The sequence below is a fragment of the Branchiostoma floridae genome, chromosome 12, assembly GCF_000003815.2.
Source record: "Branchiostoma floridae strain S238N-H82 chromosome 12, Bfl_VNyyK, whole genome shotgun sequence".
NCBI classification, from domain to species: domain Eukaryota; kingdom Metazoa; phylum Chordata; class Leptocardii; order Amphioxiformes; family Branchiostomatidae; genus Branchiostoma; species Branchiostoma floridae.
Window position 1 is genome coordinate 15,671,313 of NC_049990.1, and position 22,888 is coordinate 15,694,200.

The following is a 22,888-nucleotide window of genomic DNA, read 5'->3' on the forward strand; positions in this document are numbered from 1 at the left end:
GATCTTGACTTGAAGGTCTCAACTTTGGGTCATAAACAATTCCAGAACCTCAAACTCAAGGTCAGCTACTGTAAATGCAGGTAAGTTCGTAGGGATTTAATTCTGCGGTAGCGGGAAAAAGGACTTTCCCCGGTGGTTTTGCGGTAGCACCATGCACTGTAGTCTCTTACTGCCATGGAAAAATGTTTGCGGTGGTTTAAGTTCGCGGTGAAGGCGCCTCCGCAAAAACCACGAACATTAAACCACTGCGAAAGTTTCTGCAGATAGTACATGCATTGTAGACTGAGTTGGGTTCCCACTGGGAGCACAGTTAAAAGATGGTTTTATAAATGATCTGCTATAGATGATAAGTGTTGGGCAAGGTTCCAAGGTCTGGATTGGCATGAAGAATATGAGCTTGCTTTATAGAGGACAAACCACACAATGTAAATCTCACAGATAAAAATCTGGGGAAGGATAAGTTAAATCATAGAGAGGGCCAATATGAATAGTTAGGTTTATAGAGTATATCCAAACATAATACACCATAGATCAGTAGCATTGATTTTCAAAGTTGGTGAAATTATAGTGAATTTTCAAATGGCCAATCAAATTGCTTTTCTCGAAACAATAAAAGTCAAACAATCTTTTTCCTTGTCGTCATGACAGATAAATTATAACTCGACTAAAACCAGAAATTCTATCACACAATGTGATGCATGGGGATTAAAACGAAAATTCCATAATTCAGTTGCTGATAATTTAGAAATTATCAGCAATTGAATTAAGTTCATCAAGTACACTTTTTTTCTATTTATATAAATATGTGTGACTCTGATACCCCTTTTAGACAAAAAGCCCACAGATCCTATCCACCCCTTTTTGAAAATGGAGCATCCCACACTACCACTCTGACTTTGCTGAATGCAAAGATCACATCCTCTCCTTTCCTTGGACTCAAGAACTAGTTTCCTCTAACAGGAAGAAGACTCTGCTTTTTTTAGCACAAAGTTCCTGACAGAGAGCAAAAAATAGACCCCTTCAATCTGATAGCAGTTTTCGGGTCAGTTAAGCTGATGACAAGACTGTTGATCGTGAAGAGCCATAGCAAATATCCGCTAAGGTTTCCCATATCAAGGAGCATCACCACTTAGTGCAAGACGACAAGTATACTTGCTGGATAGTCTAGTTTTTCCAGGTAAGAAACAGCCTCTTGTTTCCATTTTTGGTGCTGTTGTTTCTTTTGATTCTTTTGATACTTCAATGATAACACAGATAAACTGCCTGGAAATATTGTCTTTGAATAGTTTCATAACGTCGTTATTAATTCAAACGAATCGGATGTACATGTTGTATGCAAGGTGTACTGTTAGTAGCGTTCTTGAGGAATGTGGCCTAGTTGAAATTAGATACCAAAATGTACGCAGATATCTTAGGTTGAGTAGCTAAGATCCAAAGATGCATTCAAAATACTTCTGCATACAAAAACGTTTTCCGATTGAACCATATTCCTTGAAGTGGTTCAATGACTAGCCTGGATGCCAGACTATTTCCAGGGCCTACATGTACAAAGATTATAGATTCTGAATCATTATCATGATGATAATGTTGAGATTGGGCTGCTGGTCTGCAATCCAGGCTATTCATTTGACAAATACATGTATTTAGTACATAGTATTACATTAACTGTTGATTGTAGAGGAGGTATATGGTTAAGTCTGTTACAGTATTTAAAGGGTTTAGATTCAACCACTGTCCCTTTTTTTGTTATCCTCTTTTTATGGCAATGAAAATCTTTATCATTCTTTCTTGTCTTGCATGACAGCATGCTACCAAAGCTATCAGTTCATCTTGAAAGAAACCGAGAAGACTTACAATAAGCTGAATCATAATGCCTCCATTATCGTGATCTAGAACTGTCTATAAACATCTGGCACGGCTTCCGTTAAATCCATGCCATAACCAGCTGGCATTACGAAATGTCATGCATGTCGGAATGTTAAAGATCTTAAGTCAGTTGTGGATTAGGATTAACTTCTACTGTAAGTAATATAATATACGTCCATGTTAAAAAGACAGAAAGAGTCCGGTTGTAGTGAATATTTAAATGTGGTTGATCAGGGCTGTAGCCAGCATTATATCATTTTCTGTCCCCATGATTTTGAATCCTATTGAGCACCCAAGGCACGAGACATCGTTCCTAGAGGGTCCGGGGGTATGCTCTCCAGCAAAATTTTGAAATCTAGACCCCCTGAAACGCTATTTCCAGCATTTTGAGGTGTAAATTTTGCTGGTAGACTAAGCTGTTCAAGGCATCTGTTTTATTTAAAAATTACACAAGAGAGGCAGTTTTATTATATCTTTTATATTTGTCTGTCACAGAGGACAGCAAAATTTTTTTCCGTCCCCAGCTGCAAAATTCCGTCAAAGGACGCAAGGCCTTGTCCTGGCTACAACGCTGTGGTTGATGAAAGGAACTGGGTGATAAGATGATGTTGGCACCTTTACAAATACTACAATCACCACATGCATCTCATAATGTGCATTTCAGCTAATCCATACTAACCAAATTTGGTAAAAGCTCTTTGATTAGCATAATCTTATCAGGTTCTACAAGGCTGGAACATGTTAACTTGACCAGTATGGTTTAGGGACATATATTTTACTTGGCATAATATTCATCATCAATAATATTAAAAAATGAGCATCAAAGCTAACATGCATATTATTGCTTACCTGGAGTCTTTATATGAAAGCTATTACATGCATATGGCATCTTTGGTACATTTGATGATAAGGTGTCATATGTTTGTCCTTCAGAAGAGAATCTCTATCTCTAAGCTATATATTAAGCAGATTATGAACAACATCACACATTTCTACCACCTGGTCTCTATACATAATTTACTCTTATTCACGAAAAATGTCCAATCACACTTTCATTACAGAAAGGAAATATGGGTCATAACTTATATTAATCTTAATAATCTTTATGGTTGAGAGGAAGAATTCATACAAAATGTAGCATTCTAGGTTCTCACAAATTTGTTTTCACAGCATAGGGATCAGGTATGGAAAACCAACTTTGTAAAGCTACAGTATTTTTACAGCATTAATTTGCTTTTTTTGTAAACAAACCCATAAACTTTAAGACGAAATACCAGTGTCAGTACTTAAGTCGGTAATTTCCAAGGCCAGTAAATAAAACATGGGGTTGACAATCCTGTTTCATCCCTCTGTAACTTTGGAGTCATAAAATTTGCAGTGTCAGCCGGACCAGAATGTCAATGTAAAACATCAAAGTCCATCCTAGGATAGAAAACGGACATTTTGACTTAAAAAGATAAACCAGTGAGATTGAGTGAGAAAAGAACTGATAGAGGGGATCATGACGATTTGGCAATTACCGACTGCAAACATTCGTGTCAATTTAGCCCAACATACTGGGCAACTCGGCTAGGGTTAGAGTTAGGGTGTTGGTACGAGTTGACAATGGGCCGAGTTTGTAAAAGCCGAAGTGTCCAACATCCCTGATATCATACTTTATGTCATACCTGGGTCGGGATTATGTTTGCTACAGGTGTTCCGGACAGGGTGATAAAAAGCCGTATCACACTGGCTTCAAAGTTGTATCACACAGGCTTCGAGGGCACCAAATTTTCTTAACTTCTGGCACATTTCGCATGGAAACATGATTGACAATGTGTTTTCTCAGGTGGATAATACAACACATTTCATATCACCAGAGGTCCCAGCCATCCCACGGGTTGGATCGCCCTCCGGCCTTCGGGCAATCCTACCCGCGGGAGGGCTGGTACCTCGGAATACACCGTGTTATATTCTATATGTAAATCATGAGATATTTGCAGTGGTATGTTCACAGTTTTCACAGTAAGCTCTTAAAGAAAACTCACTACACTGTGAACTTTAGCCTACGCCTTTCATTGCATTGTTTGTTTCAATGCAAACTCTCCACCTTGCAGCAAAATTTAAGAGCTGCAAACTTCAATGAAACTATAGTAACAGCCAAAACATTTTCCACAATCTGCAGACTCATCAAGTTCTCTCGCCACCTTCTAGAACATAAAACTGCCTTATCTTCTTTGCCTTGAAGGCTTGCTTAATTAAAGTACCCCCAAGTGTGTGTAGGCATCAGGCTGGGGAATTTTGTTACAGTGAATCCAATAAAGAACAGGTTACACAAGGACAGGGACAGGTGATTCATTTCTTTGGTGTGGACAGATACAAGTCTGGAGCAAGTCACTATGTGATACACACAAACCTTATGTGATTTGCACGAACCTTATGCGAAATTGCCCAACCACTGTCGGGGTCACGTGACAGACGGAGCGGGATTTTCAAGATGGCGGCTTCGATCAGCGGCGACGGAAAATACGATGTAACACGCCGAAATGAAGCAAAACAGTAGCTCACAGGCTATCAAATACATCTTTGAGACGGTAAATGTCCATTCCATGCCTTGAAGTATAAATATCACGAGAGAAACGCTCAAAATCATGCCTTCTACCCGGCCGCCCTTTATGCATAAGGTTCGTGCAAATCTCATAAGGTTCGTGTGTATCACATGGTGATTCGTGTGAATTTCATAATATTCCTGAGTTTTCGCATAGTGATTCATGCGAATTTCATAATATTCGTGCGTTTTCACATAGTGATTCGTGCGTATCACATAATATTCGTACGAATTTCATAGGGTTCGTGCAAATGCTTAGGCACCCCTGTAGAACAGCTAAGTCTACCAGCAAAATTTACACTTCCAAATGCAGAAAATAGTGTTTCAGAGGGTCAGAATATTTCATATTTTTCCAGCAAGCATGCCCCCGAATCCCCCTTCAGTGCGACGTCTCACGCCATGGGCGCTCATTACAATAGGATTCAAATTTGAGGGGATGGAAAATGATTTGAGGCTGGCTACAACCCTGGTCTGGAGAGATATCATTAGTGGGTATCTGGTTGATTAGTTTGATACCAGAGGTCCTGTACAGTGTATACTTTATCACCACTTTTTGCTACGTCAAAACTGCCCAACAAGACCAACTGGGGGACCGTTAACATCTGGTCTAGATGGATATTAGTTAGTCTCTATAGACAGGATTCTAAATTTACTAATAATACGTGTCAATAAGAAAAATTATCTAAAGGACCACCAAAAAGTGGTCACATCGTGCAAGTAGTCCTATAAATGTAGAGGTTGTCTCTTGCACAGGTTTGACTGTACTGGAAATGACTGAGTTTGAGTTTAACTCACAGTAAGTTAATGTTATATTTTGACTGTAATTTTATGATATGACTGTCTCACAGTTATAATATTTTTGTAGGCTTTAAACATGAGAAAAAAGAACTATAACGTAAGAATTACACCTTGCAAACTGCAGTGAAAAGAATGCATGTTAATTAGGCGATATTATGACCCATGAGTTCATTTACACATTCCCGGAAGGTACTGTAGGTCTAAATTTTCATTACATTAGAAATTTTCATTACATTTTCATTAGAAAAAGAAAATTTCTTAACCGCCCTGAGCTTTCAAACCATCTGATAGTTCCCTGCTTTAGATTATAGAAGTTTGTAATATAGTTGTTTGACTTAACTGTTCTTTCCATGCATATTTTTCTCACTGACCAACTGGCAGTGTCAGAAAAGGTCCCATATCTTGTTTTGAAATATGCTTTGCCACTGTCACAAAATCCCTTTTCATGCATTTCTATGGCACTTCTGAGTCTATAACCTTCCATTTGAAGCCACAATATGTATCATTTTGACTCATGGAACCCATATGACCAAATAGGGTACTGCAAAATTCAACGCTTCTATTAGCCTAACAGACACCATTTTCATGCATGATAAAATCACCTCTCCCTGTAATGTAATATTCACCAATAAAACTAAGGGCACAACCTGCCGTACGTGCAAATACGTGCCAAAACGTGGGCAATCTTTGGGGATCCGTAAGTGGTAAGTACCACCTCCATACGAACTCGTAGGGAATCCGACGGATTTTGGAGCACGCAGACACGCCGTAGAACTTTACGTGCAGGCAAAACTTTGTGTGCCATCGGGCTGCGGATTCGCCCCCCACCCCCACCCCGGACGTACCAGTATGGGCAATGCGCCTGTCCTGTAGTGCCTAAACATTTTCAGAACAGAAATACGTGGCAGACGTGGCCTAAAAAACCAAACAACGCATGGACAAATTGCACGTATGGCAGGTTGTGCCCTTACACGTAGCTTCAGAGGGTTCTGAATGTGGTCCACCAGTAATGTGACTTGCTGATCACAACTTAAGATTGTGTTCCCAAACTTCATGCATATTTTACTTAGGATGAATTTTTTACTTGCTAAAAATGCCAAAGGGTAGTAGAAGTACACAAAGGTGTGATAAGAAAGTTTCACAGCTCCTTCAGGATATTCAAGGAGTGTCAACTAAGGAGTATGAGAGTCTTAAAGGATCTGTACTGTGTCGGAGATAGCTCATCTTTGCTGCGGGCTATGTGTATAATTCATAGTATATAGAGGGGCTGCAAGCTCTTTTCTGTAAGGTGTAGCTATAATGTATATTTTCATTTCCCATAATTTTTTGGGGAAAGCCACCTTTTTCACCTTATTTGAAGCGAGGGGTCCGAATTTGGCTTCATTGCTCGTATGACTGAATTGATGAAAATGAATGAATCAATGAAGGAACAAAGAAATGGTTTTATGAAATTGAAAGACCATTCCCACCCGGGGCTGAATTGCCTTATTTCTAACAGACAACATTATTGTCATAAAAAATTAAAAAGTGTATAGTCACGTATAATATCAAAAATTCAACAATATGACCTAATAGCTAACGTTTTGTGGCATGCGTCCATGCATACACCTACCATACCTAGAAACAATATATCTACCATTACTAAATCACAGTACAAGGACAAACATCAAGGTACTAAAAACCCTTTTAGAAAGCCCATAAGGCATTTTAAAAAGGCTATGACAAAAGTGCATTTAGCTCTCACTGTTTCTCAACTGCATGTCTGTGCAAAAAGTGAATCCTTCAGGTTTAAAACTACCGACTCCGAGGTAATAGATAAGAATCAACTGTGGTACAGTACATGTTACGGTGCTGTACATCAAGCACTCGGTACATGAGCCATGGGAATTCCAAACTTACTGCCTGACAAAAGCTGACAAAGGCTAAGGGAAGATGTCTATTGATTTTGCAGCTGTGATGAATGTGAAAAAGTCCTGGAGATGACTTTTACACCAAGAAACATTCATGGATGGTAAGTCTTGAGTAAGAAAAGAAGAATGTCAAATGCATCAGTATTTGTTTCTTCATCATCATTATCGTTATTCATCTTCTGTAACACAGTGAAGCTTAATTTGTCTCTTGGTGCCATAAACCCAGCTGTTCTAAAAACTCAACTATTCTAATCAATAGAGTTGATCAATTCTCATTAAGCAGAAAAACTGATCTCCTTTAAACCTTCTCATGCACACTGTATTCAAGATAAATCAGGTAATACTATATAGTTTGAATGCATCAGTTAAGGATTTAGTGCTACTTTTAAGTATTGTTCAAATGTAGTTTAATCTATTATGTAAATAGAGTTTTGATTGACATTACATTGATCACTAGTCTTTCTGTCACTTTACAGTGACAGTGCCTAGCATATGAAGAATATAATATATAGCTCCTATGTAACTGCAAAAATGTCTGTCGTGAATAATAGACCAAAAACCTTGAAGCAATAGCCTCTTTTTAATAACCTAGAATGTCTGTCATGTCTGATAAATGACTCTTTCTACCACCTCTGAACTCAACTTCCTGCCACTAATGTGAAAGCCTGACCTATGCAGGAACACCATCTTCCCACTCACTTCCTGACTCTCCAACAACAGTGTAATCAAATAACGACAAACATCCAGACACACCAAAAACAAAACCCACCTACAACTATCTTCATATATTTTTTTTTCCAGGTCTGTTTAAATATCTTGAAATATGTATGAAATCGTGTTGACAAATCTCATTCTGTCACTCTCATATCAAACTTGAATCCCCAGCCAGATATCACGTTTGGGTGGTCTTACAAAACTAAAAGCAGGTCGGATGTTATTGAAGTTGCTGGGCCCTGGAAGCATGACATTAAGTCTAGTCTGACAGGTAACTACTCCCATATGTGGGGCGTACTTCTGTCTGAAGTAATGTAGATCTAAATGTACATGTGCCCTTAGGTCAAGTGCGCATGAGTAGCTTGTGCTTGACACACGAATCTGGCCCACAGCCACCCACCCAACCCACAGAAGTTATCAATTTCTGCCTCGGAGTCCATGAAAAATGAAGGTACTGTTTTGAGTGTGTTTGTGATATGATATGATGTGTGTGTGTGTGCATGTGTGTTCGGGTGTCTGTGTTTCCGGATATCTCTGGTTAAACATTAGCATAACTTAAGAACCTTAAATTGAGATTAAATTTGGTATGTGGGTTGGTCTTGTGAAGATGAAGGTCAAAGTTGATTATATCATCTTTGTTTTTGTATCTTTTGTTCTTGACATGCTAGGCTTTTCATATTTTAGTGGCAGATAGTTTTTGAAGTCAGAAAGAAGTGGTGTAGATTTGAGCCTTCTCGTCCAGTCCATTTATGGTTAATGTGAAACTAAGGGTGTAACCAAGTGAATTCAACTTGAAAAATGTGACGTGTGAGTTGTTAGTGTTTCAGGCCAAGTTTAATGACTGTGCCAAACTTGTGTTTCTTGGGCTACCCCCAAAATCTCTCATCGGTTGGAATATCATCGGCCATTCCAAACAAAATGCTAACAAAAGAACAGTATTAAGAAAAATGATGGATTGGAACCAGATATTTATAGAATCTTATTAACAAATCTGCAAACGAAAAAGAAAGTGTTGAAAAAAAATTTGTTGGACCCTAGAGATACAGTCTGAATGGAACAGTCCAGTAGCGCATGTTTCAAACTCACAAGACAAGGGTAGGGCCATACGTAAGGTGAGTGTTTGACAGATCTTGACTTACAACATTGTATGAATACACCCTGGGGCATTCTGTACTGAGCATTTCTATAATGATTTTATGTTGATAAAAAGGGAACAGAATAACCTTTGCAATTATACACAGTCTACACATATCTCATAGGACCATGCTAATGTGACTTCCTTCGAGCTTTGCACTGTGGTAAGTACAATGATGATAACTTTCGACTGTGATGTTCTGGGTCTAAGTATTAATATCATAATCTAAAAGCTAATATCACTGCATGTGATAGTCTTCTTTTGACAGAGTCTAATCAAAGTTCCATAGCACAATTTCAGTGTCAAGAATTTGGTACTTAACTTATTATTGGGTCTTGTTAGGAATATGACAATACATACCAGGCTTCTTGCCGGTAAAGTTGAGCAAAGGGGGCACCTATGCTGTGAATTGTGTCCCCTGTATACACTGTGATTTGGGCCCCTACGCTATGTGTCAAACAGAGTACTGGGGCTTTGCTGTTGTTTTTGCAACATAGGTAAAAAAATGTTTATTTTACTTCATGAAATCTTTTCCTCAAAATGTAGAAAATAGCATTTCTGAGGGTTATCAATTCAAAATCTGGCAGAAGGGGGACCCCCAACATCAATCCCCCACCCCAATGCTGGGATGCCACCTACATTTTGTACGTTGTGAAAAAATCCCGGTGAAAACCCTACATACTGTACTATGTGTATCCACCAAACAAACAACTGAATGTGCATGGCCAAACACAAATTATCATTGACTATGTAAACCTATACCTATACCTACCACCTGTAGGATTCAATATACAGGACATGAAAATATCCATCAATCCCTCTAATGGGACTATTACACGGCTCATTTATGACTAATATGCCATGCTGGCTAATTGCTACCCAACCCACCATGCTCTATTTTAGGCAGCTATAATGGCAATTGGCCACATTGGTAACGACATTAAGTCCTAATACATTCATTTTTCATGAAAGCTAAAAGATGTATAATCTACTATTCTTAGAGCTTAACGTTAACAGTATGACTTGGTTCACATCCAGTGTCATTATTTTACCTGGACTTTCTTTTTTTATGACTATCATTTTCTTTTCCTAAAGGTCCTATTAGTTTCAACTCGAGCTTCAAACATTCACCACGTAAAATTTTTCTTTTTGTGAAAAAAAATATCAATAAAACATACAAACATGACCAACGCCAAGATTTTTGAAATTTTGGCTTTGGGAAAATACTCTTCCTACATTAATTTTTTTGTAGCTGTTTAAGTTTTTCTATCTGCAAAATGCAATCAAATGACTAAAAATTTGAAGATCAACATCTTGTATGTTGTATGAAATAACTCGTATAAAGACTCTGTGGCTTGCAGTCTTTTCTTTTCTATTTAAAATTTGTAACATCTATTATCATAATACCGGTACGTTTACGACGATTTCTCTAGCCATACTGATTTGACAAATTGTCAACGCATCATTTTCTCCAGTTACATGTTGCTGTTATAGGTTACCCTTGCCACTTCTTCTGTGTAACTTTTCTGCCACTCTTGTCCTGCTAAAAGCGTAATATTGTAATTGTAACACGCCGCGGAATTACACGGCGAACGGGCGCGTGGTTGGGAGGGGGTACAAAATACCGGTAGGAAGAAACACGGCACAATTAACTGCCGCTATGTACATTTATACATCCTCTGATGTTCCTTCCTTTTCTGTCAGTAAATGCATAAAACATAAACCTGCATGAGCATACAAAATGTCATGAGAAAACGGACGTATACTGTCAAGAATTTTCATTTAACTTCTGTCCGTCACAACCGCTATGACGTAACACTTCACTGCTAGCGTAGATATAAAAATGGCGGGAAAATGGCTGCGTACGTTCAATTTTGCCAATTCAGTCGTAGATCCGGGCGGTTCTTCACACTTTTACATGAGTTGTAGGTCACCAACAGAAATTCAAGATTGTTGTTGAATCATGTTCGTCTTGTGCCGTGAGCATGTGTAATTATGATCTATATAAATTTGGCAATGAATGTGACAGTGTGTTCGTCCCACGACGAGCTGCCTACCCCGAAATTTAAAAAAAAGTATACTGAAAACTCTTGGCCTTGTTGTCTTCGAATGCATTGTTATCGATGCTTTGTAAATGGTGTATTGGACACCTAGATGTCTGAAGTGTGCACAGCTCAGAAATAACTATTGTTGCATGTGTAGATCTCTGTAAGTTCCAGTATTTTTAATCTACCGGTATAAGTCTTACTACCGGTATTATGCCAATGCATGTTATTTCTATTTTGCCTGCCTGTTATATTCAAAGTTGTTGCCAACATCTAACGCTAAATAATTTGTTCACCTTTACTTGCAGGGTAACCTATATCCGCTGTACCTACACTGTAAAAGTAAAACAGGATATTTAGGGATATCAGGTTGATACACAGTTGTTTCAAATTGCATTTTTTCAATATAATGCAGATTGAGACCACCGTCCGTCGACTTGATATCCCAAAATAGTCTGGTATTAGATACAACGGATAAAGGTTACTCTGCAAATAGAGGTGAACTAGCGATAATAAGAACCACGAAATTGACTGGAAGTGACCCAAACACCATCCATTATCGTAACAAATAGACACACACACGTACTGTCAAGTTTATACACTGTGGAGTCATTTACGAAGCTTTCTGTTTCTAAGTAGATTATGGAGCTCTTCACTCTACTTAGCTAACCAGATTACAGGTACTTAGTGTCATGACTTTAGCGTGACTATCATGGAGAGATTAGGCATTTATGTCAAACTGAGCTCCGATCAATACACACGCTTTCTGGATAATAGATGCTTTAGAGAATTTTATTACCATCTAGGGATTGAAAGCAAGGATTTCACAGCGGTGATACCAGACGTATACTGGTGGATGTATACCGACAACTGTTCATCTAATATCAGCTCAGAAAAAAGAAAACTTCGATGGACGATGGTTTTAAACTTTTAAACTGCAGTTTGTTGAAAATGTTGCAATTTGAAACCACGGCTTGTCAACTTGATATCCCTGATGCCATCAGGTACTGAAGGAGCTTACTCATTACATAGCTTTAAACAACACTTACAGCTACATTGTAGATGTGCAAAGGTTAGGTGTGACAGGACGTAAAGTGAAATACTGATATACATTGTAGCCAGAAGCCAATGCAACTCAAGCCTGTGAAGCCTGTATGCTACCCCAAAGAGCGGTTATACGGGCCATATACAAGTAGATACAGATGCAAAAAAGTACGAAAAGTCGGCCATTTCAGACTGACGTGCAGTGTAACTCTTTTATTTTTTGATTGGATTTCCCTAGAAGTCAACTGGGTCCCCCCCACTTTTTTTTGACAAAATGCAAATTAAGGGAGATGACATTCTGAGGCTTACCTCTGACAGGCCATCTATTACAAGGGCTTTAGCTGCCTCATTCCCAAGCCAAAGGAGCAAAACCTAATTTCAGTGACTATGACTTTTATTGGGCACATTATAATAAACCCTGAATAATTGATATTACAGTAACTGATGACTAAAAATAGACTGCCCCTCCCAAGATATTTTCGTCTATTATTTAGTTTATACACGTACGTGCTACAAATAGGACCTTAACTTCTGACCATTAATAATATTGGAATGACCATTACTAATATTGGAAACCTTGCAAAGGGTTTAGATAGTATGAAAAGGACTTTAACTTTTAAAGGGTAAACTTTGTATTAATGCACATCTACCAAACACTTGGATGAATGAAATTGTACCGGTCACTTCAAAAGGCCATCCAAATGAATATTGATATTGCAATGCTAGACTAAGTTAGTATTGATCGTTTCATTGCAATGAAGCAGATATCTTTAACTAAGTTAGTTTATTCCTTTATTTTCTCCCAAGGAAAAATACTGCAAAAAGTACCTCAATTTTCAGCAGTACTTTTTTGATGGTAACAATAATGCAGCTATAGAGGAATAATGAACTGAATGAAAAAAAAATGATAGCAATATGTTCTTTACTTGTCATCTTTCAAAGTCTGAAACAAAATTGTCCAATGCCTGCAGTTCCAAAAATGCCCCCTTCTTGGCAAAGGTAAAAGAAGAACTTAGATGATCAATCCTAAGTTCAAACATCTTCCCAAGCAATTTCTATCTACCTCAAGATTTTGCTGTGGCAAAATGCATTAAACTGTGCCCCAAGGTAAGCCACACAATATCCGCTTGTCCAACAAATCAGTTAAAAAGGCCATTTCGGATACAAAAGACCATCTGACTTGAAGATTTATACGCCCAATAATGGGAGATAGGGAAATGCAGCTTTGCTAATGACATTCCTAGTCCATCAAGTGGATACAGAATGACTGTCCTTGGTACTGATAATCCCAATGGGAGAGTTCTTATTTCCTTATAGGCTTACAAAGTATGTGTGTTAAGCCTTCAGACACTTTATATACTAGTTTATGTGACTGGCTATTGGCTAATCTTTCTTTGCATGGCAGATATTGCGTGGGACTAAATATGAAGTGTTGTTGCCAGGTCATTGCATATTAAAAAGATAAACTTTTTTTGAGGTACCATATGCACATCATCACAAAATATTAGAGTGAATTTTAGATGCTTTTAACTTTAGTGATAACTTCAAGTCTCGAATATTGCCGAGTTCACGGTTGAAACAAACTTAAAGTCACCAACGTAAAGTACAAGATTTCAGAGTGTGACGAAAGCTCACCACAAACACTGCAAAGTACACCACAACAAATATTTCATGATTTACTGTAAAAGCATCATGGTATAGAATCTGCAAGAAGTGGCAAGGGGATGTGTGAATCATCACTTTTTATAAATTTGATTAGGGTAGGCATCTTCAATTCTTGTGCTACAAAACTAGATAAAACTGGTAAACATACAGGTGTGCTATAAAGAATGGCATTTCTTCAATCTAGCATCATTATAATTATGAATTAATAGATAACATAGTTTGGTGTCAGTTGACAAATAACTCAAGGGCAATATGAAATATGAGCTCACTCATCACCTCGCAAATAATAGTTTTTTCTATCAATATATCATATTGCTAATGTACACCCTTAGGTCAGTAATGTTGGTTACTTTAATCTTATTCTGGAAACATTTACTTGTAGGAAATACTCTTTTTACACCTAGCAGCACCTGCACCAAAATTATCAAGAGATATTGTATGTATGTACACAGTCATGTACTTATGTCCTTCATATTAAAAAAAATTACTGCATATATAACACTGGTCATCATCATCATACCACTGGTACTCACATAATTTATTATTTATTAGGGATCTTTTAAAGGCACTTATTAATATGCCAATTTACCATACTGAAAATTTTGAATGGCTTCATTGTAATTTGATGGTGAGTATTTGCTGAATGGAAGGTGAATGAAGTGAATTGTTTTCTTCATTTTTTTAAAAATAGCAGCGAACAATTCCAAGAAACAAAGAGTTGGAAAGAGCATACAAATATTCTTGCTCCTGGCCTGCCTGTTTTAATTTTTCACTCCAACAGTTCCTGATAAAAGATGGTTTGATTGGTGCTCTATTTATTGATGTACTGATTAAAATGTCAGTTGACAGGTGCCCCCTGCAGTTTTAATGTCATCATTAGTCACAACAACATCCCATGGGTACTTTAAACGCCCCCCCCCCATGGTTTTTAATAAGATATGATAATTGAAATTCCAATTAGCCCATGTAGGCTTGGCTGGAAATGCTTAGCTGCATTGCACTACTCGCTATCAACAGAGCGTATACCTTTCGCCTCCGTCTGAAGTTGGCAAGCTTTGACAGGCTGTTTCTTTCAGTCAGATGTTGGATGAACAGAGAGAAATTGGACACTGGTGCGTATATCAATGAATCATAGGGCAATATACAGCCATAATCAGTATTATAGATTATGGTGTTACAGAAAAGCATGTCTCAGGAAGAAACATATTTCACTTCTTTTTTACCTGGGCAGCAACTGGGGCGACCAGGAGGGAAGTCAGAAACTGTTAGACTACGTGTAAAATTAACTTTTCTTCCAGGTTTTCTTTTTTTTAATGTTCGAACATTCATTCTCTTTGCATCTTATGTCATCGAAAATGTGTCCCCACCGTTTATTACATTTTCATGTTGATGATATTGTGTTGTACCAGAGACTGGGGCTTATGAAAAACAAAAAAAGTGGCTAATGGTTTTTAGAACTAACAGTAGTTAAAGCGACATTGTACATGTTTAACTGTTGGTAGAAGATACAGTAACTGTTGTACATACATTAAATGTAGACCCATAGCCTTTTTGAAGGCCCATAGCAGCAGTGGGTTTTAATGTACTGTGTTTTGGGCATGGTATTGGACGATGATTTTACCTTTCAACCAATGTCCGGTACTCAACCCACCTGGGTGAAAAAAGTTGTGTAAAGTGCCTTTCCCAAGGACACAACTTCTCGCCAACAATGTCAGAAATCAAACCCGTGACATCCCGATCTCGCGTCCGCTAAGCTAACCACTCAACAATTTGACCCAACTAGTAGTGCATTTTATTAATTTGTATATTTCGTGACCTTTAAAAGTTTCCCTTCTTTGTTTAGGTTTCTTTAGTTGGTTGAACTTTGGCGCCGACCAGAATGTTATGAAGTTACCTGGCCACTCAAAACACAACCAAAAATTTCCACACAAACCAGGATTTCTGTACACAAATTATTAACTTCATCTGCAAAACCACCAAAACAAATCACTTTGAGCCGTGTTTGTCGATGATTAGAACAGGATTAACCCAAATCTAAATATAGATCGGTTGGCTTTCTTGTCTTTTAAGTCACGTGAAGATTCAAAACTTCAAGTCTGGCATAGACTTCAAGACCTCTTCTGTCCAAGTTGTGAGAGTGTGTTTCGTAGAGTATATAGACAAGTCTGTCACCATCCAATGACGCACTTCAAGACATTTCAAGATGGATGCAACTGGCCGACACAGCGTAGGATGATGCAACGTTTTGTTCACGGTACAGGAAATCGCATTTTGACTTTGAGAAGAATTGAAAGATTGTTGATCGAGACACTTAGCATTGTTTATATAAACTTACCAAATCTTGCAGTTGGTAGATCTTTAGGTTTTGCCTCTTTTAATGTTTCGAATACAATGATATTCCTCATGAATGAAAGTTTGTTTCTCGATACTGTTGCCATTGTATTCTGTATATCAGTAGCTACTGGGTTTGATACTTGCCAAGCTCCAACATTGTGCCCCTTGGGAAAGGCACTTTACACGATATTCCCTCCATGACGGTGGAGTGACGCCAACCTAGCCTCTTTGGCTCAATCTGTCAACAAAAGTGTGCCAAAAAATACACACGGATTTGGTGTGCCAATGTGCCAACAACATCAGAACTTTTGCCACCACATGTCAAGCATTAAAAAGATTTCTTGTTCATGACAGCTGATTGAACTGATATATTTAGGAGACATGGTAGTCTTTAACATTATGTTAACCATAGAATTCATGTTGGAGACTCATTATTACAGTAAGATACATTGTACTGCAAAACTAAGTCTATGCTAACATCATTTGTTGGCTTTGAAAGCTTGTGGGTTGTATTCAAAATTCAGGGTCCGACTGGGACCCTACCACCCTGTTCCCTGTATTATTAAGAAAGGAATAAATTCAATATATTCAAGAGGGAAAAATAGTCTGGCAAAGAGTTCAGTGACTTTTCAGTGAAAAGAGTTATTGATATCATAGAAGGGATTGACTTTTGATTCATAATAGATGTATATTCATAACATTGAACAGGATATAGGGCATTCCCAAATGTAGCATTGAACTAACTGGCTTTAATACTTCATCACAATTGGACGTGACCGGTAAGACAACAGTTAAGTGACTCATCACTGGTTTTTGTCATTTTTTAAACAACGCCCTACTGAACATGAAATATTGACAAGGAGATAATGTATAAAGAGTGCCTTTAGTAACTTTATGGTCCAAAACCGCACTAGAGAAAAAGCAAGTGATAATAACTGTATAACTCTCACCACTACCTTGTTACATGTTTTACAACTTTATAGTTTGTTAACCTTTGGTTGTGTTGAGATTTCTGCTCTCTGAATTTCCCATACTTCTATCAAAAGTCTTTATATTGCAGGATGATAAAAATGTTTTCAAATTGGTTATTTCTTTACAAAATACATTGTGTAAGTTGTATTTACTTTAAAATTTAGCTTATCATAATTTGCCTATTACATGTTACACATCTTACACAGCGATATTCACAAATGCCACACTATTGTGATATACACACGGATTGAAAACCTGGGATTTGTTTACAAGCTTTGTTTTGGTGAAATGTGATAGAATGACTGGCATGACTGTTAAAGGAGTAAATTGTTATTATAATTATTAAATGGAATTCAAACATCAGCAAAATCCTGTTTTTACGCTTGAGGATATTTCCAGTTTAGTGCTATAACCCTACAATATTGAACATTACATGAACTGTAAACTGTACATTGTATGTCCCATGTCCCATATCTTGATAAAATATCAGCCTGCTGATAATCCCAAAGGAAATCCTTTAATCCAGTTTGATAATCACACGTTATATTTATCCTTCATTGATAATCAGTCACTTCTCCTTTGATCTATTATTATCTCATGGCATCGTCAACTTTTTCTCGGTACCTTAGATAATTGTCCCAAATACCTGTAACAGTGAAGCTATTAGAATCCTGTCTATAATGACTGACTGTCCACATAGACAAGATTTAATTGGCCTCCAGTATAGGTAGTGTTCTTGGGCAGTTTTGACTGTATAGTTCAAACATTAGAGTTTGACGTATTTGCATGAAATTATATGACAATAAGGAAATGTTACTCATTTCCTCTCCTTCATTTCCTTACATTTTCTATAAAATAAATAATGCAAGATAACCTTATCACAATGATGACACCCACCTGAAATACGATACACAAATATGCTACATTAATATCCATAATGGATCTGTATGACTTCAACACTCCATATTCCCTATCAAATATCAAATACCTGAAATTCCACGACAATGGTGTCAAAGATGGTTGCTGCCCTAAACTTTCACAACTTTTTCCAAGTTTTCTCACAATTGCTCTTGCCTTCTTCACTAGGTGGTTGCCATGGTGACAGCATCTGCCACGCCCATCCCTATATCACCAAGTTCGTAGACGAGGCATGGCAAAATAGCAAGAGAAGCTCAACAGTGAGCAGCTTTTAACACACGAAGGGAACCACTGTTGTTTTTATTCTGACTGAGGCCATCTTAGCAAGGATTTCATTCAACAAGTTACACATCAATCTAAAAGAGAAGCCCCAGCTGTAGAGGAACAGAAAAAAACACACCAAAGGACTGGTTCCATCGGTTTATCCTGAGACAAGGCAGACTGTGGTTTGACAGCCCTTCTCTTGACACGATCTTGACGCACCAACTGTCAGGTTTTATCACCTCTACTACAAACATTTGGACAGGACGGGTCAGGATGCTACATAAAAGAGATGCCACAACAGACAACGTACACCGAGAGCACCGTGGGATGTAAATCTGTTATCTCTACAGAAAGGAGACTGTTCCGCAGAAACAAACTATCAATATTGAAGTTTGGATGACGTGCGAGAGGGATACGATTTATTCTCAGCAGGCAAAGGACAGCAGTGTTTCTACTTTATTTGTCTCACACCCACACCACCGACGGTTCCTGTCGTCTGTCCTGAAGTGGTGAGAAAACCTCTGACGTCAGATAATTACTGGTGAATACAAAGCAGGAGAGAGTCCAGACCTCCTCACCCAGCATCCCCACAGGAAGTGCAACGACCTAGAGGTCAATCAATGCTACTTTCTCTAAATGGGCCCCTGGCTCTGAGAGGACCTAATTGTTTCCACTGGGAGTGTGTATAAGAGGTGCGTAGGTGGGTATCACCGGATTCTTGTCTTTATGATGGATGGACAAGATAGACGTAAACCGGAGCCACATCCTGACGCAACTGTTAAGCAGGCTTAAGGTATAAAGCGAAAGCACGCAAGAGTGACTTCTGGGAGTTGGATCTCTTTTCTAAAACCTTGAACGGTGGCATTGTGTAGAATACCAAGCAGACAATAAATGCAGGAAGCATCTGAGTGGATGTCAGAGAAGAAGACAGTCTGAGTTAAAGGAGGACTGAAAGGCAGCCATCTGAAAGCATCGAAAATCAACACTTTGGAACAGACGAAACTCATATAATGGCATGTAATATAACAGGACAAAACTTAACGACAAGCATCGATTGGACTACTACTACTATTGTGAGTATAACTGTTGAGATTATCATAGCTGTTGCTGCTATTATAGGAAATAGTTTCGTCTGCCTTGCCGTGTACAAGAATCGACGCCTGCGCGGAACCACAAACTATTTCATCGTGTCGTTGGCCGTGGCCGACATCTGCGTGGGACTTCTTGGAATTCCGTTTGCGATCGTAACTGCTCTGGGATTACCTGACAACTTCCACGGTTGCCTGATGATGCTTTCTTTTATAATCATCACGACGCAGAGCTCGATTTTTAGCCTCCTTGCCATTGCGGTGGACCGCTATGTCGCTATAATGAACCCGTTACGGTACGAATACCTGATGACGACACGAACCGCCCGTTGGGCCATCGCCGCAACATGGACGCTGTCACTGCTCATTGGCATGGTCCCCTTGATGGGCTGGAATTTGGGACCAGCTCAAAACGGATGTGGATTTACAGATGTCATTGATTTTGACTACTTTGTCTACTTCAACTTCTTCGGCTGCGTGTTGACTCCACTGCTAATAATGGGATTCATTTATTCCACAATATTCTGGTCGGTACGAAAACAGCTGCGGTTGATCAAGAGTACCGACATCACGACTTCCGCCATAGAGAAGAAGAAAAAGTATTTCAAAAAGGAGGTTAAGGCGGCAAAGTCGTTAGCGATTATAGTCGGACTGTTCGCAGTGTGCTGGTTACCCTTGCATACGCTAAACTGTATCACTCACTTCACCAAAGACCCGTGTGCGTTTCCGTACGAACTGCTCATGACTGCCATTCTTCTATCTCACGCCAATTCAGCGGTTAACCCTGTTATCTACGCATTTCGGAACCGCGACTACCGGATCACCTTCAAGAGCCTCGTTCAGACATGTTTCTTTTGTTGTCCGTGGACGGAGATCGTGTTGAATGTGTCTGACCAATCACAATCCGGCGTGGAATCCCGCCATAACCACATTCAACTGAGGAGTCTCAGTCGCTCACAGAGGAACTTGATTCACGGGGCCCTCTCACAGTCAAAGTCATCTGTCAATCAAATGAATTCCCGTACGCCCTCAAAACTAAGCGTAATGCAGGGATCCATGGAAAAGGTCGACCATGAAAACTACAAGGTGGGTAAAGTCTTGAAAAAGCGTCAGTCTGACCTGAGTTTGACCTCAATAAGTACAAATCAAATCAATGAACTGGAATGTTAACTTTCAGACTGCTCCAAGTGACCCCATCTTTCCTGCCTTGTTCAGATACTCGGAGCATCTAGCAGGATAAGGGTTAAAAACAACCAAGTTGAACTTATTTATTATTGGGATATTTTTATGACAGTGGTACATGGAACTATGTTTGGGTAAAAATCATGTGCAAAAGAACTGACACCATTATACATTCATTGTCCTAGAATGAAATGTTTCCAAAGACTTTACATAAAGACAGTATCGTATACAATGCCTTTAAGAAATCAAAACCACCTTGAACACTGTACACATTTCATTGATTTAACAAATGGTGGATACCTAATTCCTCTCAGAATTTATGTGTGCAAATTTTGTATGCAAGCAAGTCACTGCCCCCCTCCCCACTTTCTAAACACATTCCTACAACTCTGTGTACAATATTTCTATTATATACCCATTTGTAAGATAAGGACAGGACTGGTGTCAAACTACTGTTGAAAAGTTGGTTGAAAGTTTTACGACTCCTAGGAAACAAAAACTGTCACAGTTACTCCAGACTTTGAACTTTTCAGGGACATGAACTTTAGGTTTTGAAAAAGTTTGGGTTGTGTCTACAAACGTAATGTATTTGTTGTTGCAAGCAATAATATGCAAACTTTGCTGTTGCCACAACTTAACCTATGTTTATACATGTGAGCTACAATGTTTTTGGTGTGAACAGTTGAACAAAGTCATATCAAGAAAAGGGACTATGCTAACTTAAACATACCTTTGTTATGCTATATTTGTTGCATATTTGTACAATACCTTATATTCAGAAAGGGCAGCTATATGTTTCTTTACTTTTTTCACTTTTTGACTTATTATTGATATGAATATGTAGAAGATCTTAATTGTAGACTAGTAATATTTATGATAAGTTAGGACAAAAAGAGATTTACTTATCAATAGAGCTTGTATATAAAATGAATGTTGTCTGTTATCAAATTTGATGCTTTTGCTGAGCATCTAAAAAGTATGTTACGCAAAACTTCTCATACAAGCAAATGGATTTTTTGAAGAGTGTCCACTGTTGAATGTAGTCAATCCAAATAAGCTAGAATCAACAGAAAAGCACAGTTTGAAGAACCGCATGGATATAAAAGTAAATTTTGAATTTTGAAAGTAGTCAAAGTATTGAGGTACAAGTGTTTTAATTACTTGTGTCAATGTGTTGTGATAGCATAAAGTAGAATTGGCCATTGAAATTTAGCAATGCTAGAAATGATCCTCTCTTTTTCACAATACCGGGAATATACCTTTCAGACAAGAATTATGAAATTTCAATATATTTCAAATATTATCATTTATCAAGCTAGGAACGCTAGAAATGATACTCTCTGTTTTACAGCCAGAAAACAAGAATCATGAAATATCAAAATTTGTTATTGACATATTAAGACTCTACACCAAGACAGGAATGCAAGTTTTCCTATATCTGTGTTTTCTCCGGTAGTGTGCCTTTTGTAGAGGTAGTAAGAAACCAAACCTGCTATATATGTTGCACAAGACAATATGTAAACAAGCTAGCTATGTTGTCAGTACTTTATCTATGTTTAGAACTTGTAATCAGGGTATTTTTGGATCAAACAATTTACCACGCGATCATGTTATGTTAAGTTAGATGATTCGTAATTCCTAGTACAAATCTGCGATGTTCATTTCTCTTAAAATGTTACATAGTTATTTAAAAGATTGTGAAACTGTCTTGAACTAAACACACATAGTGATAATAGTACAAGGTGTGTCCAGATATGCTCTATGTAATGTGTGTAGATTTGGATCCCTTTTATCAATGGACAGTAGTGTGTTGGAGATGTTTACAGAGTAAATATTTGTACAAGTGTGGGAGTCAGAGAGTTATGTGTATAAGCTACTGCTGCATTAAAGCTACTCAGAGCCTCAATGTAATGATGATGTTGTGAAGTGTATTTACTGTTTGCCTTGTGACAAATGCTGTAATGAAGGGTGTGTGTCAATGGAATGAATCACAAGTTTCTGAAAATGAAGACACAGAATCACACATCCCATTGAAGAATAAGTTTGGGGAACATCTGCAAAGAATTGTGTGAGTGAATATTGCGTGCATATGTGTGTGTAGGTGTGTGCACGTTGTGTACTAGGAATGTTTGCGTGTGTGTGAAATATGGGGTACCGGTAGCCTTATTACATGAAAATGGATGGCATTTTTTTCTAAACACAAAATGTTTTGTTGTCCAGTTCTTATTTTCCTTTCCTGAGCATTTTGCATCATTCTCTGTGAAACCAATTTTTCGGTCATTTCTTACTCTGACTATTATTCATCTTTAAAAGCCTGTCCCTCTGCAGTAATGAAACATTTGATATGTGTATTCACTGTTGCTGCA

General features: G+C 38.2%; 2 protein-coding genes across 3 annotated transcripts in view; one reads left to right on the top strand and one right to left on the bottom strand.

Moving 5' to 3' along the window:
- LOC118427291 (retinoblastoma-associated protein-like) overlaps positions 1-22,888 on the bottom strand; it is a 66,221-nt gene that overhangs the window by 32,037 nt on the left and 11,296 nt on the right. The gene's annotated exons all lie outside the window — the stretch shown is intronic.
- LOC118427292 (adenosine receptor A2b-like) lies at positions 905-22,883 on the top strand. Of its 2 annotated transcripts, none has more exons than XM_035836991.1 (2): positions 905-1,177; positions 18,157-22,883. In XM_035836991.1, exon 2 carries the CDS (start codon positions 19,263-19,265, stop codon positions 20,508-20,510), a length of 1,248 nt encoding a protein of 415 aa, XP_035692884.1. In that variant the 5' UTR covers positions 905-1,177; positions 18,157-19,262; the 3' UTR covers positions 20,511-22,883. The 2 variants fall into 2 exon arrangements, with proteins under 2 accessions (XP_035692884.1, XP_035692885.1); XM_035836992.1 differs by lacking the exon at positions 905-1,177 and adding an exon at positions 14,726-14,876.